This window comes from Bos grunniens, chromosome 26 (genome assembly GCF_055505025.1).
Source record: "Bos grunniens cultivar Pamir isolate PY7600 chromosome 26, Bosgru_T2T1.0, whole genome shotgun sequence".
NCBI lineage: Eukaryota > Metazoa > Chordata > Mammalia > Artiodactyla > Bovidae > Bos > Bos grunniens.
Genome location: NC_141190.1, coordinates 27,510,116 through 27,532,566, shown reverse-complemented (window position 1 = coordinate 27,532,566; position 22,451 = coordinate 27,510,116). Strand labels below are relative to the sequence as shown.

The following is a 22,451-nucleotide window of genomic DNA, read 5'->3' as shown; positions in this document are numbered from 1 at the left end:
CACCATAGACTGCAGCATGCCAGGCCTCCCTGTTCTTCACTATCTCTTGGAGTTTGTTCAAACTCATGTCCATTGAGTCGGTGATGCCATCTAACCATCTCATCCCCTGTCGTCCCCTTCTCCTCCTGCCTTCAATCTTTCCCAGCGTCAGGGTCTTTTCCAATGAGTTAGCTCTTTGCACCAGGTGGCCAAAGTATTGGAGTTTGAGCTTCAACAACAGTCCTTTGAAGAAATAATAGTTGATGTACAGAAGTATTGGTGTTTTCTTTATCATCTGATGGCTCAGACAGTAAAGAATCTGTCAGCAGTGTAGGAGATTCAGGTTCAATCCCTGGGTTGAGAAGATCCCCTGCAGAAGAGAATGGATACCCGCTCCAGTATTCTTGCCTGGAGAATCCCATGGACAGAGGAGCCTGGCAAGCTACAGTCCACGAGGTTGCAAAGAATCAGACATGACTAAATGACTAAGACTTCACTTCACAGAAGTATTAATTTACATTAGGTCATAACATTATCATAGTGAAATTTAAGAGCCTTCTAATAAGGGATTAATTGTATAGTAGTATATCTATACAATCAAAGTCTGTGTAGCCAATAAAAAATGATAATACTGAAGAATATTCAATAGCCTGGAAAAATGTTTGTAATGTAGTTTTAAAGTGGCTAAAGCAGGTTAAAAAGCAGAAAGTATCACTTGGTACTCTCTCTTGCTATGTAAATCAATTGCTCCCTTTTTTCCTCCTCCACCGTGTGTGTGTGTGTGTGTGTGTGTGTCTGTCTGTCTGTCTTTCTCTGTCTCCTCTCCTATTTATGTATGTTTATATCTATGTATTTGTAGAAGCAAAGATTGAAAGTCGCTCAGTCATGTCCACTTCTTTGTGACCCCATGGAGTATACAGTCCATGGAATTCTCAAGTGGCCAGAAAACTCGAGTGGCCTTTTCCTTCTCCAAGGGATCTTCCCAACCCAGGGATCGAACCCAGGTCTCCCACATTGCAGGTGGATTCTTTACCAGCTGAGCCACAAGGGAAGCTCCTACATACATAAAAGATGTTTTAGGAAGAACATACATAAAAGATGTTTGCAAAGATTTTATGAAGGCAAAATTTTTGTTCTTTTGAACTCTTTTTGGGGGAACCCTTTTATTCCTTTTGAATCAGTGGACTGAAAAATACCACTGAAGTCAAGAGGGCTGGTTTTGTGGGTATTTTCTTAAAGTGTGGATTCCCCATTGGTAGTAACATGGAGCAGATGAGTGTTTTATAGGGCTGGAGTAGTAGCAGTAAGAATTGAGCTACGCAGCAGGATGCATATAAAATAAAAAATATATAATAAAAATTGTAGACAGTTTTATACCAGCCTGTGTATGATGAAAATTGAACTTGGTGTATGTTTCTGGGACATGTTTACCATTCAGCCATTCACCTTCAGACCCAAATGGTCTTTTGTTGTTTTTGTTGGTCCAAGGCTACCTAAAAGTCACTGAGTTTATTTTAAGACCTAAGAGAACAATAAATATTCTGTTTTCAACTGCTAGATTGTGTCATAATTGGTATCAGTGCTTTTGTTGTGACTATAAAAGGACAAGAGTTGTTTTTGCTCTTAAGAAACCCATTTTTTTTTTTATATATATAGCATGAGATCCTTAATTAAATGACAGGGTTGTAATGCCAAGGTAAGGGCTGTTATATTGAAGAGTTATATATGTACATTTTAATGAACAGATCTATTCTTCTATAATTTAATCTGGGTAATTTATATACCCTGAAAATCCACAGACTGGAGTTTCTTGACCTTGGGTTTCTTGATGTCTCTGAGACTAATGATAAATTCATTTAGGCTTCAATAAATATGCACCTTGAATTGATACCAGATTGGGAATCTATAGCCTTCAAAAATTTAAGGTAATAGCTATTTCACAGTCAAAATCCAATGAAAAGTCTGAAAATCTCAAAATTATCTGTATTCCAGATGTATTATGATTATGTGAAGACTTTTTGCGACCTGATGAACTGCAGGGTTCCCTATCCTTCACTCTCTCCCGGAGTTTATTCAAACTCATGTCCACTGAGTCACTGATAACATCCAGCCATCTCTTCCTCTGCTGCCCCCTTCTCCTCTTGCCCTCAATCTTCCCAGCATCAGGATCTTTTCAAATTAGTTGACTGTTTGCATCAGGTGTCCAAAGTATTGGAGCTTCAGGTCCAGCGTCATTCCTTCCAATGAATATTCAGGGTTGATTTCCTTTACGATTGACTAGTTTTATCTCCTTCCTGTCCAAGGGACTGTAAAGAGTCTTCTTCAGCACCACAATTGAAAAGCATCAGTTCTTTAGCCCTCAGCCTTCTTTATGATCCAACTCTCACATCCATACATGGCCACCATCAATTCTTGCCATCCTGTATGTGCGTATGCCTTTTCCATCTTGAGAGCTGGAGTTAATTTTTTTCTTCCCTTTAAATCTAACTCAGAATTAGTGATGTGTTTTATCAATAGAACGGGGCAAAATGGATACGTAGAACTTCTGAGGGTAGGTCATAAGAAGCCTTGCAGCTTCCACTGGAGTTTCCTGAAACACTCACTCTTGGGACCCTCATACTGCAAGAAGCCAGCCACCAATTACGAAGCCCAACGACCATGAAAGTATAGTATTCTGTGAAGTTCAAGCCACATGGAAAGGGCCTGGAGGATGGGATTCAACATAGAGAGAGAGAGAGAGGCTAAGATACAACCCTGAGTGAAAAAACCATTTAGAACGTGGAACCTCCAGTTCCAGCCACCACAGTTGACATCAAGTGGATGTGAGGCTCACTACCCAGCTGAGCATTTACAGAATCCTTGACCCATAAAACCAAGAAAAAAACAGATGGTTGTCTTAAGCCCTTTTCTGATATAGTATGTTGCACAGCAGTCAATAAGTGAACAGAGGTCGTTTTCTCTATCATGATGAGTTCTACTGCTTCTGAGTTACATGTTTTGAAATGGAATTAACCCAAGGTATAGAACTGCCATGCAATCATGGGGAAAAAAAAAACAACCTAAAACATTGCATTATTATATATTGTTTGCTCTAAAGGAAGGGAAAGAAGAAAAGAGAAGCAGCGGCAGCAGAATGTAATTATGCTCTGGGGCAGCTTGATGAAGCATATTCACCCTGTTCTGCCTCTCAGAAACAACTTGATCAGTGTCTATCATTACATAATTAAGGAACTAAAAAAAAATCACATGAAATAGATTTCCTTGTTAACTTCTGGATGATGCCCTCCAGCAGGGTCTTCCTGAGAGCTCTGCAGAAGAGCCAGGAGGCAATTCACACTCCACCAATTTGCAAATCTCATTGAAGAGAAACCCCTGGTAGTCGCCACTGTCTTCTCAGAAAAGCTTTCATAGCCAAATACATTAGAAAGGTCTCATGTGTCTGACTTTTCATTATAGGGGACTGCAATGCAAAAGTAGGAAGTCAAGAAACACCTGGAGTAACAGGCAAATTTGGCCTTGAAGTACAGAATGAAGCAGGGCAAAGGCTAATAGAGTTTTGCCAAGAGAAGTCACTGGTCATAGCAAACATCCTCTTCCAACAACACAAAAGAAGACTCTACACATGGACATCGCCAGATAGTCGACAGTGAAATCAGATTGATTATATTCTTTGCAGCCAAAGATGGAGAAGCTCTATACAGTCAGCGAAAACAAGACCGGGAACTGACTGTGGCTCAGATCATGAACTCCTTATTGCCAAATTCAGACTTAAATTGAAGAAAGTGGAGAAAACCACTAGACCATTCAGGTATGACCTAAATCAAATCCCTTATGGCTATACAGTGGATGTGAGAAATAGATATAAGGGACTAGATCTGATAGAGTGACTGATGCCCTATGGATGGAGGTTCGTGACATTGTACAGCAAACAGGAATCAAGACGATCCCCAAGAAAAAGAAATGCAAAAAAATAAAATGGATGGCCTTACAAATTGCTGTGAAAGGAAGGGAAGTGAAAAGCAAAGGAGAAAAGGAAAAGTATACTCATTTGAATGCAAAGTTCCAAAGAATAGCAAGGAGAGATAAGAAAGCCTTCCTCAACGATCAGTGCAAAGAAATAGACGAAAAGAATAGAATGGGAAAGACTAGAGATCTCTTCAAGAAAATTAGAGATACCAAGGGAACATTTCATGCAAAGATGGGCTTGATGAAGGACAGAAATGGTATGGACCTAACTGAAGCAGACGATATTAAGAGGTGGCAAGAATTCACAGAACAACTGTACAAAAAAGATCTTCATGACCCAGATAATCACGATGATGTGATCACTCACACTCACCTAGAGCCAGACATCCCAGAATGTGAAGTCAAGTGGGCCTTAGGAAGCATCACTACGAACAAAGCTAGGGGAGGTGATGGAATTCCAGTTGAGCTATTTCAAATCCTGAAAGATGATGCTGTGAAAGGGCTGCACTCAATATGCCAGCACATTTGGAAAGCTCAGCAGTGGCCACAGGACTGGAAAAGGTCAGTTTTCATTCCAATCCCAAAGAAAGGCAATGCCAAAGAATGCTCAAACTACTGCACAGTTGCACTCATCTCACATGCTAGTAAAGTAATGCTCAAATTCTTCAAGCCAGGCTTCAGCAATACGTGAACCATGAACTTCCAGATGTTTAAGCTGGTTTTAGAAAAGGCAGAGGAACCAGAGATCAAATTACCAACATCCGCTGGATCATCAAAAAAGCAAGAGAGTTCCAGAAAAACATCTATTTCTGCTTTAATGATTATGCCAAAGCCTTTGACTGTGTAGATCATGATAGACTGTGGAAAATTCTGAAAGAGATGGGAATCCCAGACCACCTGACCTGCCTCTTGAGAAACTTACATGCAGGTCAAGAAGCAACAGTTAGAGCTGGAGATGGAACAACAGACTGGTTCCAAATAGGAAAAGGAGTATGTCAAGGCTGTGTACTGTCACCCTGCTTATTTAACTTATATGCAGAATACATCATGAGAAACGCTGGGCTGGAAGAAGCACAAGCTGGAATATAAATTGCCAGGAGAAATATCAATAACCTCAGATATGCAGATGACATCACCCTTCTGGCAGAAAATGAAGAGGAACTAAAGAGCCTCTTGATGAAAGTGAAAGAGGAGAGTGAAAAAATTGGCTTAAAGCTCAACATGCAGAAAATGAAGATCATGGCATCTGGTCCCATCACTTCATGGGAAATAGATGGGGAAACATTGGAAACAGTGGCTGACTTTATTTTTCTGGGCTCCAAAATCACTGCAGATGGTGATTGCAGCCATGAAATTAAAAGACGCTTACTCCTTAGAAGGAAAGTTATAACCAGCCTAGACAACTTATTGAAAAGCAGAGGTTATTTGTTCAACAAAGGTCCATCTAATCAAGGCTATGGTTTTTCCAGTGGTCAGGTATGGATGTGAAAGTTGGACTGTAAAGAAAGCTGAGCACTGAAGAATTGTGGTGTTGGAGAAGACTCTTGAGAGTCCCTTAGACTTCACGGAGGTCCAACCAGTCCATCCTAAAGGAGATCAGTCCTGGGTGTTCATTGGTAGGACTGATGTTGAAGCTGAAACTCCAATACTTTGGACACCTGATGTGAAGAGCTGACTGATTTGAAATAGACCCTGATTCTGGGAAAGATTGAGGGCAGTAAGAGAAGGGGATGACAAAGGATGAGATAGTTGGATGGCATCACCGATTCAATGGACATGGGTTTGGGTGAACTCTGGGAGTTGGTGATGGACAAGGAAGCCTGGCATGCTGTGGTTCATAGGGTGCAAAGAGTTGGACACGACTGAACGACTGAACTGAACTGAACTGAACATGTGTCTGAGACTTCATTAATCTTCCCCAATACACCCTGGTATATTTGTCTGCTTACCATGAAACATTAACACAAGTAAATAAAATTAACCATACCCCTGAGGATGATGACCCTTGGTGTGCAAAGGATGAAGAATCTGTTCACTGATTTTCAGAGTGGATTCATTCCTATTGGCTCTTCCTCTCATTCTCCTGATTTTCAACTTGACATTTATTCAAACTCTAAAATCAAATACAGTTTAAGAGATTTTACCCCAAATGGTGTGTCTCTCACCTAAATCAATGTTAAAATATACTAATAGCTTCTCTTCTTGCTCTTTCTCTCCATCTCCTTCTCCTTTATCATTTCTAGTGGAATAAAAAGATTTCTTATCATTAAATGAACATCATTTCTTGTAAAGTTTCCCATGAGCAAAGAAGATGAATGTCCATTTCTCCCAGCATCACGGCTCCCTCTGATAGCAGCTAACATTTTAAAATGATGTGACCTTTTGCCATTCATAGATCTTCGGGGATTTAAGAGAGAAGTTACTCTGGGACTTGTAATGACCATGGAAGTGTATTCTGATTGAGTTTGAGCTGAGGCTATGGATAATGCTGCGGTTTTTTAAGTTGACGCAAATATTCTCAAGGTATTTAATCAGCCTCCATAGTGACTGCAAAAATAAAAATGTCTCTCAAATTTTTACATCATTCTTTTCCTTTAAAATACCTTTAAAAAAAGTAGATGACACAATACTTAGCATCAGTGAATAGTTCTCATGCTCTACTATACCCTTAGCATGATAATAGCAATTTCTCCCTCCAGCAAAGATAGTTTATTTTTAAAATGCCAATTAGACTTAGGGTCTGTTTGTGAAGAAAATTACATTACATTGTAATGGTTTTTATTGGCTTTTAGCGTAAACTTTTTTGAGAACAAGCTGTACTGTCATTCGATCAGGGCTTTTTTGACCATTTCTATAATTTATTTTTTCACCCATTATTCTAATAAAGCATAAATCCATTTCTATGGAGGAGTGATGCTGAAGAATAAAGGAGGCCAGCACCATTGTAAAATATCTGAGTGCGAGCCAGGACTGGGCATTTTGCTTCAGTAGATTTATATTTAAAGCCCCTCCCCAAATTCTCTATATTTTTTCAAGAATATCTTACCAATCATCTTGTTATTGAAACTCCAGCATTTAAGTCCTGGTCCCTTATTGTCCCATCCTTCTTCCCATCTACACAATATTGTCATGAGATATTTGTAATACAAGGTTTTTTTCTTTCTTTTTTGAACTTGACCATTTTATTTTATCTGAACATTCAGTACTAAATGTGACATTCTTTGTGAAGTACTAATGGTAACATTGGTGCAAAACTCAACTTTGCTTTCACACAGATGGGCTTATTTGACCCCATAAACAGTTTTACCACTGATTAGCTGTGTGCCCTTGCACAAATCACCTCATTCCTCAAAGCCTCCTTTCCTCATCTGTCACATGCACATAATATCTGTCTGAAGTATTTTAACAGTCTAATGAGGTACTGGTACTGTGTTTTAAAAGTTTAGTGGAGGGTGTGGTACATAGCACATGTTCAGTGAATGTAAACTTGTGTGTAGTATCCCTACCCTCAATGCTGAAATGGAGGCTCAGAATGAGATTGAATAGTGAGCTCTTAAAAATGGCTTAACCAATATGGCAGAAATGAAACTCAAATCTGCCTTTGCGGTTAGGGGTCATGAGACATTGTGATTATTGGTTTGTCACATTATGGTTTGTTTTTTCTTCTTCTCATGGCATGAATGGGATTCACTAAACTCACCTTCTTTCTCTTTTCTGAGGAAGTGCACACATCCACAGCAACATTGACAAGGGGCATGTTTAGGATTTGGTCGTGGAGCTTCTTGTGGAAAACAAGTGTGTGGTTCAGGCTCCCCACCTTCAGGCCTGCATACCAACCTTCCTCTGTGCATGCAGAGGGTCATAGCAGTGGGAGCATAGTCTCACAGTGAAATGGTGTATTTTAGTTTGAGATTGTCTGAGTTAGCTCAGAAGAGAGGGTTGTTGTCTGTAGTCCCAAGAGAATCAGAAGCAGTCTTCTATAAACTTTCTTTCTTGAATTGTCTTCCAAGAAGTATAACACATATTTTATTACTGGTGAATCTTACTCTTCTGTGTACCTCATGGGGTTTGGCAAAATGAGTGCTGAATGAATTATTGCTATCATTACATGATAAGTAGTAGGTCTTCGATTAAGAGAAGTATGAAGGGCTGAACTTGTTGGATACACTTCTTGAAAACCCCCTTTATTCCCCCTGAGACATCAAAGTCTTTATTAAAGTAAAAAGACTTCATTAAAGAAAAAAATAGCTTAAAAGTAAACTTAAAGAATACAATGAAAAAGTTTCTCTGCAATTTCATTGAATCCATACTGCAGGTCACAGGAAGCTGATCTATTGCTCAAGTGGTCTCTTGGCCTCTTAGTATTGGATGACTCTCCCTTGTGTTAATGAACATGGGTGGGTTAAGGAACGTGAGCTGAGCTTTACTGAGTTCATGGGAGAGGGTGAGAGTGGGACTCATATCGAGTATTTGCTTGCTGGGTCCATCTTTCTACAGACTCACTTCTGACAGTGTTTACTTGATTAAACCTTTTTCTTTTTCATCACTTTCCTCTCCTTTTCTCACTGTTGTGTACGCTCCTGTCATTTATGTTTCACGAATCATGTTGGAAGCCTGTATGACTTTCTTTAATACCGTCCTCTAAACAGCTGCCAGTTGCTAAGCACTTGTTGCTCTCACCCTCAACTCATCCATCCACATTGGCCAACCTATTATTCACTTGCTCTGATTACATTTCACTTAATTTGTTTTTTAAACTGGAGCCAGAGGTTTGCAAATAGCCTCTTACACTATTTTATAGATTTTTGTTTGAATAGAGTGGCTAGATAACTAGAGTGCCCAATCGCTGCCATTGCTATTATTCTTGGTCATTGTCATTATCACTATGGAAATTATTTATTGTGCACCTGTGACATGGGCATCTGGATCTGAGTAAGCCTTGGGCAAAGAAACAGATGACACTGGTGCACTCCCTCTTCTTGGTTCTACTATGAACAGCAAGGGAGTGACAAACAAGCAAATGAATAGTGAACAGCATATAAAATAAATACTCTTTGCTTAAGGACCAAGGAAATGGTGGGGAAACATACATGCCTAGTGGTTGTGAGTGTCTGTTAGGCACTCAGTCATGGCTGACTCTGTGACCCCATGGACTGTAGCCCGTGGAATCCTCCAGGCAAGAATATGGGAGTGAGTAGCCATTTCCTTCTCCAGCTGCCTCTTATTAACTCCATGCTGCCTTAACAGGTATATGATGCAAATCTAAGAACAACATACACCTAGGAAAAGAATCGGGTGAGCGAAATAGGAGGACGTTCCTTAGGAATGTCCTGAGTAGACGCCTGGAAGGATCAGAAAGCTGCGAGGCAACCTTTTGTAGAAGTACATCATGTAGCCATAAGTTGAATCTGGAGCAAGTCACAGAGACATTTAGTTTTTGATGACACTGAGCTTTCAGGGGGACTAATATCAAAAAAAAGAGAGAAGTGACATATTTGAAATCTATAACTTGCATTTCATGTTCATTTGTCACCTCTGGGAAAAGCACACAAAGTCTCTTCTTTCCCCCTGAAGTGGCTGATGAATGATTGCTTAGCGTTGGGTGGTGTAAGCCCTTGTCGCCATTATTGACTTGCTGTAGAAAGTAGTTCGTCTATAGTTGTAATGCATGCAGTGCGCCCTCCAAGGCATGAGTGAACTGGTTCTAATCACTAATGGGCTGATCTGAACAGACTAATTACTTTCCTATTAAAGACAGACTCTTCCTGATGTCTCTACCCTCTTTGCTTCCAAGTAGAAAGCAGGGACTTGTTTAAGAGACTCAAACTCTCAATGGCACAGGGATCCAAGGACAAAGAGGACTCATTCATTGTTCATTTACAAAGATGTATGGACCTACTATGGATCAAGCTTTATGCTAAGCAAATAAGTCCTCCTTTTAGAGAGCTCACTTCAGGAATCCTGCTGACTTTGGAGTCATGCCTTTTATAGAGGTCTTTTAGAGTTCTATCACTCAGATCATATCACTCTACATATCATATGCAGAGGATTAAACATAGCAAAACATTATTATTCAAACTAATAGGAAGAGCCAAAGGAAGGTAAAGAACCAATGTAAACTGACAAAAACAGGGATCACTGACCACATTTAAGGAATATAATTGATTATTTTTTGAAGAATAGTCACTAATTTGAAGTTACGATTTTGATAATATTTCCTAGTAGAATACCTTCTTGAGAAGATAGGACTTTATCTGTAAATGGCATTATTTACATCTAACGATTGGATCACACTTATTACTTACACTGTATCCTTTTTTCTCAAATGGGTTAGACATTTTCTATTTAGATCTTACTTAAATTCTTTGTTTGCTTATTGACATATTTAATTTTCATAACCTACAAAATGACAGAACAAACCTGAACTCGTTGGAAATATAATTACTGAAGGATCCTAATTTGAAGACTGAAATAATAAGATTCCACTAATCCTGTTAATGAAAAAGTTGGCTTAAAACTCAACATTCAGAAAACTAAGATCATGGCATCCAGTCCCATCACTTCATGGCAAGTAGATGGGGAAACAATGGAAACAATGACAGACTTTATTTTTTTAGGCTCCCAAATCACTGCAGATGGTGACTGCAGCCATGAAATTAAAAGACGCTTGCTCCTTGGAAGAAAAGACATGACCAATCTAGACAGCATATTAAAAGCAGAGACATTACTTTGCCAACAAAGGTCCGTCTAGTCAAAGCTATGATTTTTCCAATAGTCATGTATGGATGTGAGAGTTGGACTATAAAGAAAGCTGAGCGGCAAAGAATTGATGCTTTTGAACTGTGGCGTTGGAGAAGACTTGAGAGTCCCTTGGACTGCAAGGAGATCCAACCAGTCCATCCTAAAGGAAATCAGTCCTGAATATTCATTGGAAGCACTCAAGCTGAAACTCCAATACTTTGGCCACCTGATGCAAAGAACTGACTCATTGAAAAAGATCCTGATTCTGGGAAAGATTGAAGGTGGGAGGAGAAGGGGAAGCAGAGGATGAGGTGGTTGGATGGCATCACCAACGTGATGGACATGAGTTTGAGTAGGCTCCGGGAGTTGGCGATGGACAGGGAGGCCTGGCGTGCTGCAGTGCATGGGGTCAGAAAGAGTCAGACACGACTGAGTGACTGAACTGAACTGAACTGAATCCAGTTAATAATTCATCAGGTTCTTTCTATGGTTCAACCACTGAGTCAGTTGTAACCTAATTGTGTTGAAGGTTGTGATTAACTAATTGAAATACATTGTATACAGTGGTGTGTATTAATTAACGTGTATATGCATTTGTAATTTTATTGTTCAGGTAGAAATGAATATAGGTAATAATACTAAATGAAAAAAAGGAAAACAATGAAAAGTTCAATCCATGATATGATATGTAGCTGTGGATATAGAAGTAGTAGAAGGGGGCACAAACATAATTTAACTTGTTGAAGGGATAGGGTCAATGCATTTTTCATTTATTTTGAATTCTACTGGCAGTCTTACAAAATTGTTTTTGCAATAAAAATGACTAAATAAAAATGGATCTAGACTGACCTGTTTGTTTTGAGTAAATTGAAGCAGAGATATGAAAGAGGAACCGTTGGAAAGTTTGTGTAGTGCAGATACATCTAAAATTCTTATAGAGGGATCTCCTGACATCTTCTATAATATCTGAAGTGTCAAGTTCCCAAACAGAGGGTTTTATGTAAGAATGTATAGAAATTATGAGATTTTGACCTACATATTTTTCACACCCAGAAGAAAAACACGGAAGCCAGCAGTTTTATTTAATATTAAATATCCATATGTTTGAAAATATTTGCATCATTTTACCTCTCCCATCCCAAGTTACTTGGATACAGAATATCTCATACAGATGACTCAGAGCATAAATGAGTATCAAAATATTCTAAATAAATGATAAATAAAAAGCAACTTGATATCAGTATATTCTGTAGGCCCAGGGTTTTTATTTTGATGAAGTAGTCTGCCAAGAGAAGCAGGTGGTGGGATCCACACTCGTGGGAAGAGAGTAAAACATATTCTGCTTTACAGAGAAATAGAAAATCAGAGGGGGAAAATCACCTTGCCTGAGACAATAGATGTTCTATAAAATTGAACCTCTTCATATTATCATGGAAATTACTTGCTGGCAGTAGTGCAAAAAGGCTGTTATATATTATTGTTAATTGTGGTTGGAGACACAAAGCAATATGATCATTTGATGACTTATTTGTTATTTAGAAAATGACAGCTTTTATGTGTCAGTAAATAGGAAATCACCTGGAAATATTCTTGTGAATTTAGGAACCATCTGATCCTCCTTGCTTAATGCATACAATAGACTTTAATGATGCCACAGGAGTTTGTACTTAGCAGATTATCTGCTGGTTCCACACCAGCCATCCAAAGGGGGAACACTGTCTGCTTGGTGACTGCAAGACAGAGAAACCTATAACTTTGTCAGGATTTCTGTTTGATGGACAGTGGCTTCACTGGAACACAGGATGAGAGGCAATTAGTCTCCAGTTTTGTGTGCGCTCTCCAACTTGTCCAGACAGGGGCTGACAGCCTTGGCGTTCCGCTCATTCCACCACATCCCGTTCCCCTCTTCAAGAAGGGCAGGGAGAAAAACAGCAAGGAACCTGAAATCCATCCTTGATTACATAAACATATTCCAGCTGAGTGTGTCTGGTGTGCGGTCCTTATGTACCATTTGCCGTGACAGGACACGTCTTTGGAAGATGACACTATCTTGAGGTTTTAATATGATTGCCTCCAATGCCTGAGAAAGCCCTGTGTGTTTGCCTGACACTCAGCTCTTTTATGGCAGGGCTCTAGTTTTTTCTTTCTTTCTTTTTTTTTTTTCTTTCTCTCTCTGTCTCTGGTTTCCCTGGAATGCAGCATCCTCAGCTGGTAATCTTTAAACCCTCGGCTGCTGAGGTTTCTCTTCATACGGCCACACATTAAGCACATCTTTCATGCCTCTCTGAACCAAACTCGGAGAGTGCCAATTAATAAGTTGATGGGGAAGAAGTCCATGGGTATCATTAAGGCCACCTGTCTGGAGGCGTTAGGTGTGCACTTTGAGTGAAGGGCAACCTGCAGAGTCTGGAATGAGGTGCTTATCACATTCCTAGAGGCAGAAAATGAGAGAATAAAAAGAAGTTTACAGGGCAGCTCCTCATCTTGCTCCCATTGTGGATTCTTCACACTGCTGTGGCCAAGGTTAACCCTCAAAAGGAGAAAATCCCAGGCCTCTGGAGCTGTGACTTTTTACATGGGTCTAGTGTATTCTGGTGTCAAAGGCTAAAGATGGAGAGGGCATTCAATGACTTTTTTTTCCCATGGAACTTCCATTTATATCTGTTCAAACTGCTCTGAGCATCTTTCTAAGTCTTTGTGACTACTCTGAAAACTCTTTTCACCAATCCCTTTAACTCATGTTCATTAATTTGGTAAATATCTATTGAGTATATAATATATGCTGGACCTCATTCTAGCTGCTGGGAATGTACCTGTCGGGGATAAAAACAGAGAAATGTCAAGTATCACTATTCTCATGGAGTTTATTTTCTAAAGAAAGTATATAGACAACAAATAAATACTCAGAGAAGGCATTTGAATACACAGCCTTTGACTCAAGATTCAGAAAACCAGGCTAAAGGCAGGATGATGTGGGACATTGTTAATATGAATAGAAGTGTAAGGCGAGTGCAGAGAAAGAGAGCGAGCCGGGCAGTCAGGCAAGAAAAGGAAAATTTATTAGAGGGAAAAGAGAGGGTGACTGGCCCTTAAGGAGAACCAGCATCCTCCTTTCTGACGGAGTCCCCACCAATGAAAAATTCTCTAAAGGAATGGTCACGTAGCCAGAGGTCTGGAATCTGGTGGTCTATCAGCTTTGAGAAGATAGGCACCAGTGAGGTAACAGGATGCCATTTGGGCAATTTGGTCAGTCTCAAGGATCACTGTGATTTATTCTTTGTTTGCAAGGTCAACATAATGAGCCATCTTGTCAGTGAGAACCCATGTGGGCCCTATCAAGAAGGGCTTGTAATAAGAGAAAGATCTAATGGACTCCAATCCTATTCCTGTTGGTATTCCTTTCCACCTTTCTCACAAATACCAGTGACAAGTCTTGCTCTCTCATCCCCCCAAATGGAGACTAGACAGGGCTCGAAGGAAGGAGGGTTGAGATCAGGAGAATAATAGAAAATATTTCAGATTAAGGAAATAACATTTGGGGAGGGGGGTCAAGGAGCCCTATGGGAGGAAAGAAAACTCACTCCTCCATTTCTTCTCACCCACCACCCCCGACCCACTCCAACCTCTGCTTTCAACTTGTCCTGTCACTTTCATTTCTTGGTGAAAACATTTTGATGACCTTGGTCCAAGGCAGGAGAGTGACCCTGACATTCAAGGTCATTGTTTGGGCAATTGTTCTTCACCTGCTCCTTTTCCCTTTCTTGTCAAAAATTTAGCTCATCTTTAAGCTTTGTAAATTTACTTTTCTCTTGTTTTCTTTCCCATAATCTGCCACAGATTATGTTGCTCACAGACCCAGAGATTGAGAGCAGTTTACTGATCAGCTCGGATGAAGGGGCAACCTATCAAAAATACCGGCTGAACTTTTACATCCAGAGCTTACTTTTCCACCCCAAACAAGAGGACTGGATTCTGGCATACAGCCAAGACCAAAAGGTGAGTGTGATCACCTTGCTCGAGACAGTGGTGCATGGTTGTCCTAGGGAACAACAACCACTTAGTCATCTCTGTATTTCTTCTCAGTGGTCAGGCTTGTTATGTGCAGGCGCTTGACCCCTATGCCAGTGGGGCAAGGAGCAGGAATGTGGATCTCAGGCTGCTTGTCTGAGCTGTGCAAATGTCTGAAACAGCATGCAAAGGAAAAGCTAGACCAGGAAGATGTTGTGGAGAAGCAGTTCTTACCTGGAAGTTTCAGTCCATCAACAGCCCCAGACCCCCATGAAATCTGAGACAGTTTTGTGTGTGTGAGATATAATCATGTTTGTAAAGGACCCCATAGGTTTTCTCAGAGCCTTAAAGGGCAGGATGGCTCTGAAAGAGTTAAGAGCAATAGCTGGCGACTTGTTAAAATAGTGACAGAAATGTACATATAGATGACATTCATAATCAGGTAATCCAGGACTTTCCTTCTCTTGGTGGTTAGGCTGAAGGATAAGTCTATTTTTTAAGAAGGCATTGATCGATGTTATGCAATTGTATGTTATAAGCATGTTATATTTATTGTATGTTTATGTGTATATGCAAGTGCATGGCAATATGTATATGTATTTTATGGGATAAATACTGTAAAATATATCATGTACTCTGTACTGCAGTTGGGCTTCTTTAGTGACTCAAATGTTAGAGAATTCACCTGCAATGCAGGAGACTCATGTTCGATCCCTGAGTCAGGAAGATCACCTGGAGAAGGGATGGCTACCCACTCCAGTATTCTTGCTTGAGAATTCCATGGACAGAGAAGCCTAGCAGGCTACAGTTATAAAATACATATAGCCCCTGCTTTTAAGGAACGTACATTTTCAGGTAGACTATAAGGCTGACAAGAGCAAATACAATCAGATTAGAATTAGAAGAAACAAAATATACAGAGGCAAATGTGAGAGAAAACCTAAAAAAAAAAAGTCAAAAAGAACATAGATAAAATATTGGAACGCTTTTTGTGAAATGCATGGTTCAGTGAGGTCATTCTGAACATTCTCTTAAGAGGACTTGTAAGTTACAAAGGACATATATTTAAAGAAATACTGGACTTAGCTGAGTGAGGAGGGTGTTTGAGGATTTTATCCATCTGGACTGGTATAGACATGTGGGGGTTCTTCCTGATGAGAGAGGAATGATACTAGCAATTTTTCAAGGTCTCTAAGCGACATGAGCATTTTTTGAGGAGGCAAATTAAAATTCTTAGGATTGGAACTTTATTCATGCTGCCCTTACTGCCAAATAAAATCACATTAGCCTAAAAATAGAAAAGATTTGCAATTAGTATTTTTTCCTCTTGAGCAGCCTGGCTCCCCTTTCAGCAGAATGTACAATTTCATTCCTGGAGTCAAGCCACCACGCATTTGGTCCAGGATGGTGCAGTTACCAGAGGCAAAGCTGAGCAGCTCGGAACACAGAGTATTAGACATTTATTCCACTGGGCTTTTGTATTGTATTTGACAGTTGGTTAATTTTCCCCTGATGCCAGAGGCACAGTGAGGGCCAGATTCACCTGGCTGAGTGAAAACTCTGCATCTTTGCAGTTGTGTTGGAAGAAAAGGCCAAAAATGTAACCCTTCATGTGCCAGCACTTCAGACAGCGGCCCCATGACCGCAGTGGCAGAGTGAATTACCTCGGAGAAGTTAGGGCGTGTGGGAGCCCTACTCAGCCAATGTATGGAACTTGGGGTCAGCCTTCTTTGCCTTAAAATGTGTTTGTGTGGGTACTTATAATTGCAGGTGCACTTCCACTGAGACTGAAAAAAGATTAGGCTCTGTTTTACGTGCTCAGTGTGGTGCATTGTTGGTCTAAAATAGCTATATCGAGAAGCATTTGGTCAACCTAGGGAAAGAAAATTAACACACATGAGTTCAGTAGTCTAAGACAGACTAACAGAGAGAGCCTTCATTCACACATAGTAGAAACCCAATCAGAGTTAGCTGGATGGATTCTGTGAAACTGGCAGCCCAAAGTTTAGGAGATGGAGGTCTTATAAAATGATTGCACCTGGACTTTAATGAATATGTCATATTTCTTTTTTTGGAGAGGCACACTTTACACAAGAGGAATGTCATAAACAATAATGTAAGTTTGTATAGTTAGAAAACTCATGTTAACAGGATCATGAATATGTTGATTTGGCTGAAACTGAAATTATGGAAAGTTAATTATGCATGTACTCCTGGACCCAATCTTTTTTTTTTTTTTTTTTAACTGTTTAGACTGTTAGGAAAAATAATTCTTGTTTTTCCAATTAGGAGCCTTTTGAACATTTTGGTCAGTGGATTTATGTGTTCAGAGCTATAGATTACAAAAAATTAACCTGGCAGTAGAATTACGATGAACTGAGGCAATATGAGGTCAAAACCAAGACCAGTTAGGGTGATATCATTGAATTCTTGGTCTGGACCAGATCGAATGAATTCTGTCATTTTATAGGTAGAGGAAGCCTTAACAGTCTTTGTTCTCTATGTAGCTGACAAATCAGAAATCTGAGAAGATTTTTCCCCAAAGGGGAAAACACTCATTAGTATCACATGTTTAAGTTAGGCAACTGGAATCTGAGTATAAAACTTAGTTCTACTGAATGGATGGTGATGTCTGGAGATATCACCAAAGGGGTGGAAGCCAGCCTATCTGCTAAGCTCTGTTTTTCTAGAGGAGAAGGAAGGAGAGATGATCCTGGGAACAAAGAATTATGAGAAACCCACTAACAGAAGTAGGGGTTGGGTAAGGGCTCCATATGCCAGGATTTGAATCACAGAATGAGAAGTGGTCCATTAACAATGAGGGGATTGGGGTGCAGTCATCCGATGAGCTGGTGGAGTTGGCCTAAAGTCAAGTGGAGAAGATGTGTGGCCACTCCAGTGGGCCAGTGATATGGAAATAACAGCTGTCAGTCACCCACAAATCACAGAGCTTTTAGCTCCAATGAGAGGCAGCAGTAGGCCCCAGTGAGGGGCCCATGCCGGTGTTGGCAGGTGAGTGACTTTTGGAAACAGGAACGTTCATTCTTCCATGTAAGTATTGCTCATCACTGTGTCTGACAGTCACTGCTGCTGCAGAGCTCTCAGCAAAGATGGTGGCTTAAGTGCTGGGATTCACTCTGCTGAGTGCTATTTCCCATCAGTCTGTGGTGAAAGACTGGGTTAGAAAGCACAGAGGTGGCAGTTCCATTAGAGCTCCCCTGCGCACAGACCTCCTCACCTCTCTCCCATCGTTGGCTGTCAGACTTTTGAAGCATACTTCCTCTTTTGAAGATGCAGCCACCTTTACTTTTCCCTTATTTTCCTGCCATGGCTTGCTTTCTCCTTCCGTGAATGAGGCTTTGAGGGCCCCAAGGACACAGTCTGGATCTCTGGCTCACAGGAGAGAGTCCATATGGGCCGCGGCGCTCTGCCCTGACTGCAACTCATCTTGAGTGTCTGGACTCTCAGCGGAGGTTTTTTGATGTGAGCATTTTAAGGGACTTGAAAGAGTTTGGTTGAACAGATTGTCCTTTCTGGCCCAAGATAGAGTTTTACTGGCCATCAATTCCATAGGAAGCCAGATTAAAAAAAAAAAAGAAAAGCTTTTAATCAGAGAGAAATGTGTATAGCCAAATGCCCTTGAAATCCATAAAACCAGGATATTTTGATATTTTAGCCTTTTTTCTTATATTTTCTTAGATAAAGAAATCTACCTGTGATATTCAATATCTAGGTGGTTGCTAAGAGGTAAAACTTTTCTTGAATGAGCACGTGACTCTCCAGCCACCACTAGAATAATTGAAGAGAAAAGGCTTGAGACCCATTGAAGCTCTAAAAGAAGTAACCTGCCTTCTTAAAAAGCCCTGTTGGGGAACTTCCGTGGTCTAGACACAGGTGATAGATTCCCTGGCCTCTGAATATGAGGCTGTGCCTTTCGAAAGCCCTGAGATTTTCAGAAAAATAAGTGTTATAGACATCATGGAAAGTTTGTGCCAAATGGGCCAAGGTAAGCCCGTCACGTACAGTCACACCCTTTCAGCTTCTTACAAACCAGCAGTGAATCACTGTGGATGTCGTGAAGAATTCTGAGGTGTTTATTCCAGAAGCACCCACCATCTCACACTCCTTTATTTGTTATTTCTGTAATTAAGTGGTAGGCAGACCAAACATTCTGCTCATAGCTTTCGTGTCTTTGCATTTGGAAACCGAGCAGCCAGGAAAACAAGGACACAGAGCTTCCCCTTCCTTCCGTGTTTCCCTGCCTCCTCTTGCCTCAGTGCAGGAAACCACCCAAGCAAGGCTTAGCAGCCGGCCGAGTCTGCCAGATTACATCTTTATTTTAATTTGGCAATAAACTAGTGTACAAGCTCTGCTATAAAACATTGCTTCCAACAGCATCTCTCAGTCTGTCTTAAACACCTCACTAAACATGATGTGTTGGGAAACATTGGAAATGAGAGAAAACAAGACGCAGATGTGACTGAAAGGAAAGAAAAAATAGGAATTTGTAAGAATAGGCATCTAAATCAGTTCTGCTGACCATCCTGGGGCGCTGGGCTCGAGGCCTGTCTGTTAGGGGTTGCACTGAGGAGTGATTTGTACAGGGGAGGGTCTGCAGTGTTGTGAAATCAATGTGAACACTCCCCGGGCTCAGACTGCCTGGTTGCTGGGGAGGAGAGACCCTCTGGCTTGGCTTATTGAGACTGGCAAGGCCCTTTCCTTGGGCAGCTTTGCAGACCTACCTGCTGCCCCGACCATGAGCAGAAGGAATCACTTTTCTCCCATCCTCTACAGCCAGCTTCTTCTCCCCACCCTGTGGATGCCCATGTCCTTCTAGGCCACAAACTCAGTTCCTCCACAGACAAGCAGGAATCTGACTGAACGGAGCATCTGGGTTTGGGCTGTGGGAGACTGGGGAGCAGGTGTGCATTCAGGAGGGTGGGTGGATCGAGGTGGGGGGTCTTGGTCAGCTTCAGCCTACTGTTCTTGACACCAAGAAAGACTCATCTGATGTCATCAGACTTTTCAGAGTTTTTCGAGAGGATTAATTCTGTTTTGTTTGAAATGTGATATTTGTAAATTGTTTGTAACGAACTCAAAAACTTAAAGCAGAGAACTGTGCAGAGCAAGTGAACCTCATCTGCTGCCTTGTATTAGTCCCTAAATCACTTTTTTTTTCTTATTTCTCCATCTTTCTCATCATCTTTGTTTTCCTCTTGTTCGTGTTCGTGGATCTTCCTGTCAGTTTTATTTCAGGAGGTGTTCGGTTGTTTTGTGAATTAAAAAAAAAATGCATCCAAATAAGTGATCAATTCTGTGGAGGGAGGACAAGACCGTTAGGACAGTTTGGTGGGTCACTGTTCATTTAGTGGCAGTTCTAGAATATTCATGAGTTTGTATGGTCTCACTTGTTCCTAAGCCCTATGAGTCAACAGTCCAAGTAATACCATGTGGGAGCTTTCAGAATCTCTGTTCTCCTTTATATTACAAACTATCAAAGTTTATGAATTAAATGAGAAATCTTCAGGCTTGCAGAGTGGCCTCACCTTCAGGATTTTGGTAAATATGTGTAGGATATACAAAAGACACAGCTGTTAAGGAGGAGAACGTGTTTTGATAAGGACACCCTTTTCACAAAGAATTGAAACCCTGAATATTAACAGAGACATTCTCTATATAAATGAAGACTGAATTTGAGTAAAATCATATATTGATAGAAAAGGAAAATTATACTGCAAGTATGTTTGAGGGCATACAATAGAATTTTAGTAACTTGCATAATAGTACATTTTTAAAAGAACTGCTTTTAGTTTTCTCTTTTCTTTCTTTATATGAGTCCAGAACTTTTATTTAAACAGTTTTATATGTATTTCTTAAAAAACAAACAAAAACAACACTTTCTTTTATTTATTTTAATCCTTTCTACTTTTCCTGACTGGGCACTAACAGGAGGCCATTGCTAATCACAACTGCTTTGAATGCTAGAAATTCCCTGGGAAATAATGACTGCTCAACAAGAGAAGAGATGTCAGCAGTTTCCAAAACTCTGTAATATTAGTTTCTCACCAGTGATAGAAAGCACAGCAAGTGAGGCAGGAACATCAGCTCTCTCCTCTGTCAGGCCCTGCGGATGGCTGTGTGACCTTCAGCAAGTCACTTAACTTTTAGAGTTTCTCCAACTGTGAAATGGAAGTAATAATAGTACCTGGCTCACAGGACTGTTTGAAGATGCTGAGATAATGTATGCAAAACACTCAACACAGAGCCTGGCACATGGTTATTCAAAGACCTAGGAGAGAGAGCCACCTGGTGTGGCCCAACGAGATATAGACACAAGGCTGCCTTCGCAGTAATCCAGGATTGTCTTCCCCACATACGAGAAGTTATAGACACTTTAGTCAACGTTGACTATACTCTTAGTCACTAAAAGGTACCATTGAACCAGAATGAATGGAGCAAGCAAGAACCCGATATTTGGTCCTAAGAAAATATTGATTATAATAGCAGTACGCCATTAAATATTAAAGTATTTGCCTTCACAGCAACTCTATTCGTTTTTGAATAGACCTAGCAGCCCTTTCATGTCAAAAGGGCAAGATTGAAATAAAATATAAATAGATCCTTCAAATTCAGCCCCCAGGGGATATTCAAATGATTTCTGCAGGAGCACAAACACTTAGGAGACTGATACCTACCTAAAGCCATCACGTTTCCTAAGGCACTGCATTAAGTAAAAAGGCACTCAGTTATTTATAAGAAATATGTACAGTGTTATATGCCATGCTGCTTTGGCAATATTTCCATGTGCTTGAAATTTCCCAATGTCAGAGCTGATTTCTAATCTCATGAATATGTTAGTAATTTAAGTATCCAAGTACAAAACTGGCAATTAGACTGGAAACCAGGGAGCTTGCTAAATGTCAACCCCAATGCTTGTTTATAAAACAAATTCTCAAGCTGAAATGTCATCCTATGCAAACACAGAAGGCCTGTGTTCACCTTAGCTAACTTGTTTAACCAGGTTGTATCATTATTTTTCAGTTGCTACATAAAGCAGATTGATCTATCTATTCCCAACTTTGAAAAAACAGGCTGCGAGAATTAGGAGAAATAGACATTTTAAAATGAGTGATTAGGGCTAAGGTTTGGACACACAGAATTATGCTCTTTGGTAGCTATTTGAGCTTACTTTATTTCAAATAAATTACCTTTTTGCTTGTGTATTTTGTAGCTAGCTTTTTTGATCTGTTCTAACCACCAATTGTCTAAATGGATTAAGATGCCTCTTAAATCCAGGCATCCGTCTGGGGAACTTTTAAAGACATTTGACATCCTAAGAGGACATGGACCTCTTTCTTAAACCTGTCTCTCAGAGTGGTCCTTTAGAAATCCAATAACACTGACATTTTCCTGTATTCTTCCTTTTCAAGAGTGTTTGTAACCAACAGTGTTGCCACGAGGGGAGTGGTTTGGGGAGAAGGAAGTCTTGGCCTTATAAATAGACGCATTTTGTGAATTTATTACTCTGAATTTCATATTAAAAAAAATTCAGTGTTACCTTGTCCAACTTCCTCTCTTCAGCATAAGAGGATATAAATACAAATTATAAATGGCACATTCAGTGGTCTAAGAGACCCAGAGGCCCAGCCAGGATCTCATAGCTGGCAAGAGGAAGAGAAACCAGAAGTCAGAAACCAGCCTCCTGAAATGACCAGATCCTGTACTGTAAAATAGTATCAGATGAAAAGTCACAAATT

At 40.3% G+C, this 22,451-nt stretch overlaps 1 protein-coding gene across 6 annotated transcripts in view; it reads left to right on the top strand.

The window, feature by feature from the left end:
- SORCS1 (sortilin related VPS10 domain containing receptor 1) overlaps nt 1-22,451 on the top strand; it is a 576,007-nt gene that overhangs the window by 360,001 nt on the left and 193,555 nt on the right. For all 6 annotated transcript variants that reach the window (XR_015155388.1, XM_086377870.1, XM_086377867.1 and 3 more), the window contains exon 4: nt 14,524-14,682. Coding sequence is in view for 5 of the 6 variants with exons in the window: in XM_086377870.1 (XP_086233996.1) it covers nt 14,524-14,682 (159 nt within the window). In the remaining variant the exon portion in view is untranslated. The remainder of the gene's footprint in view (nt 1-14,523; nt 14,683-22,451) is intronic.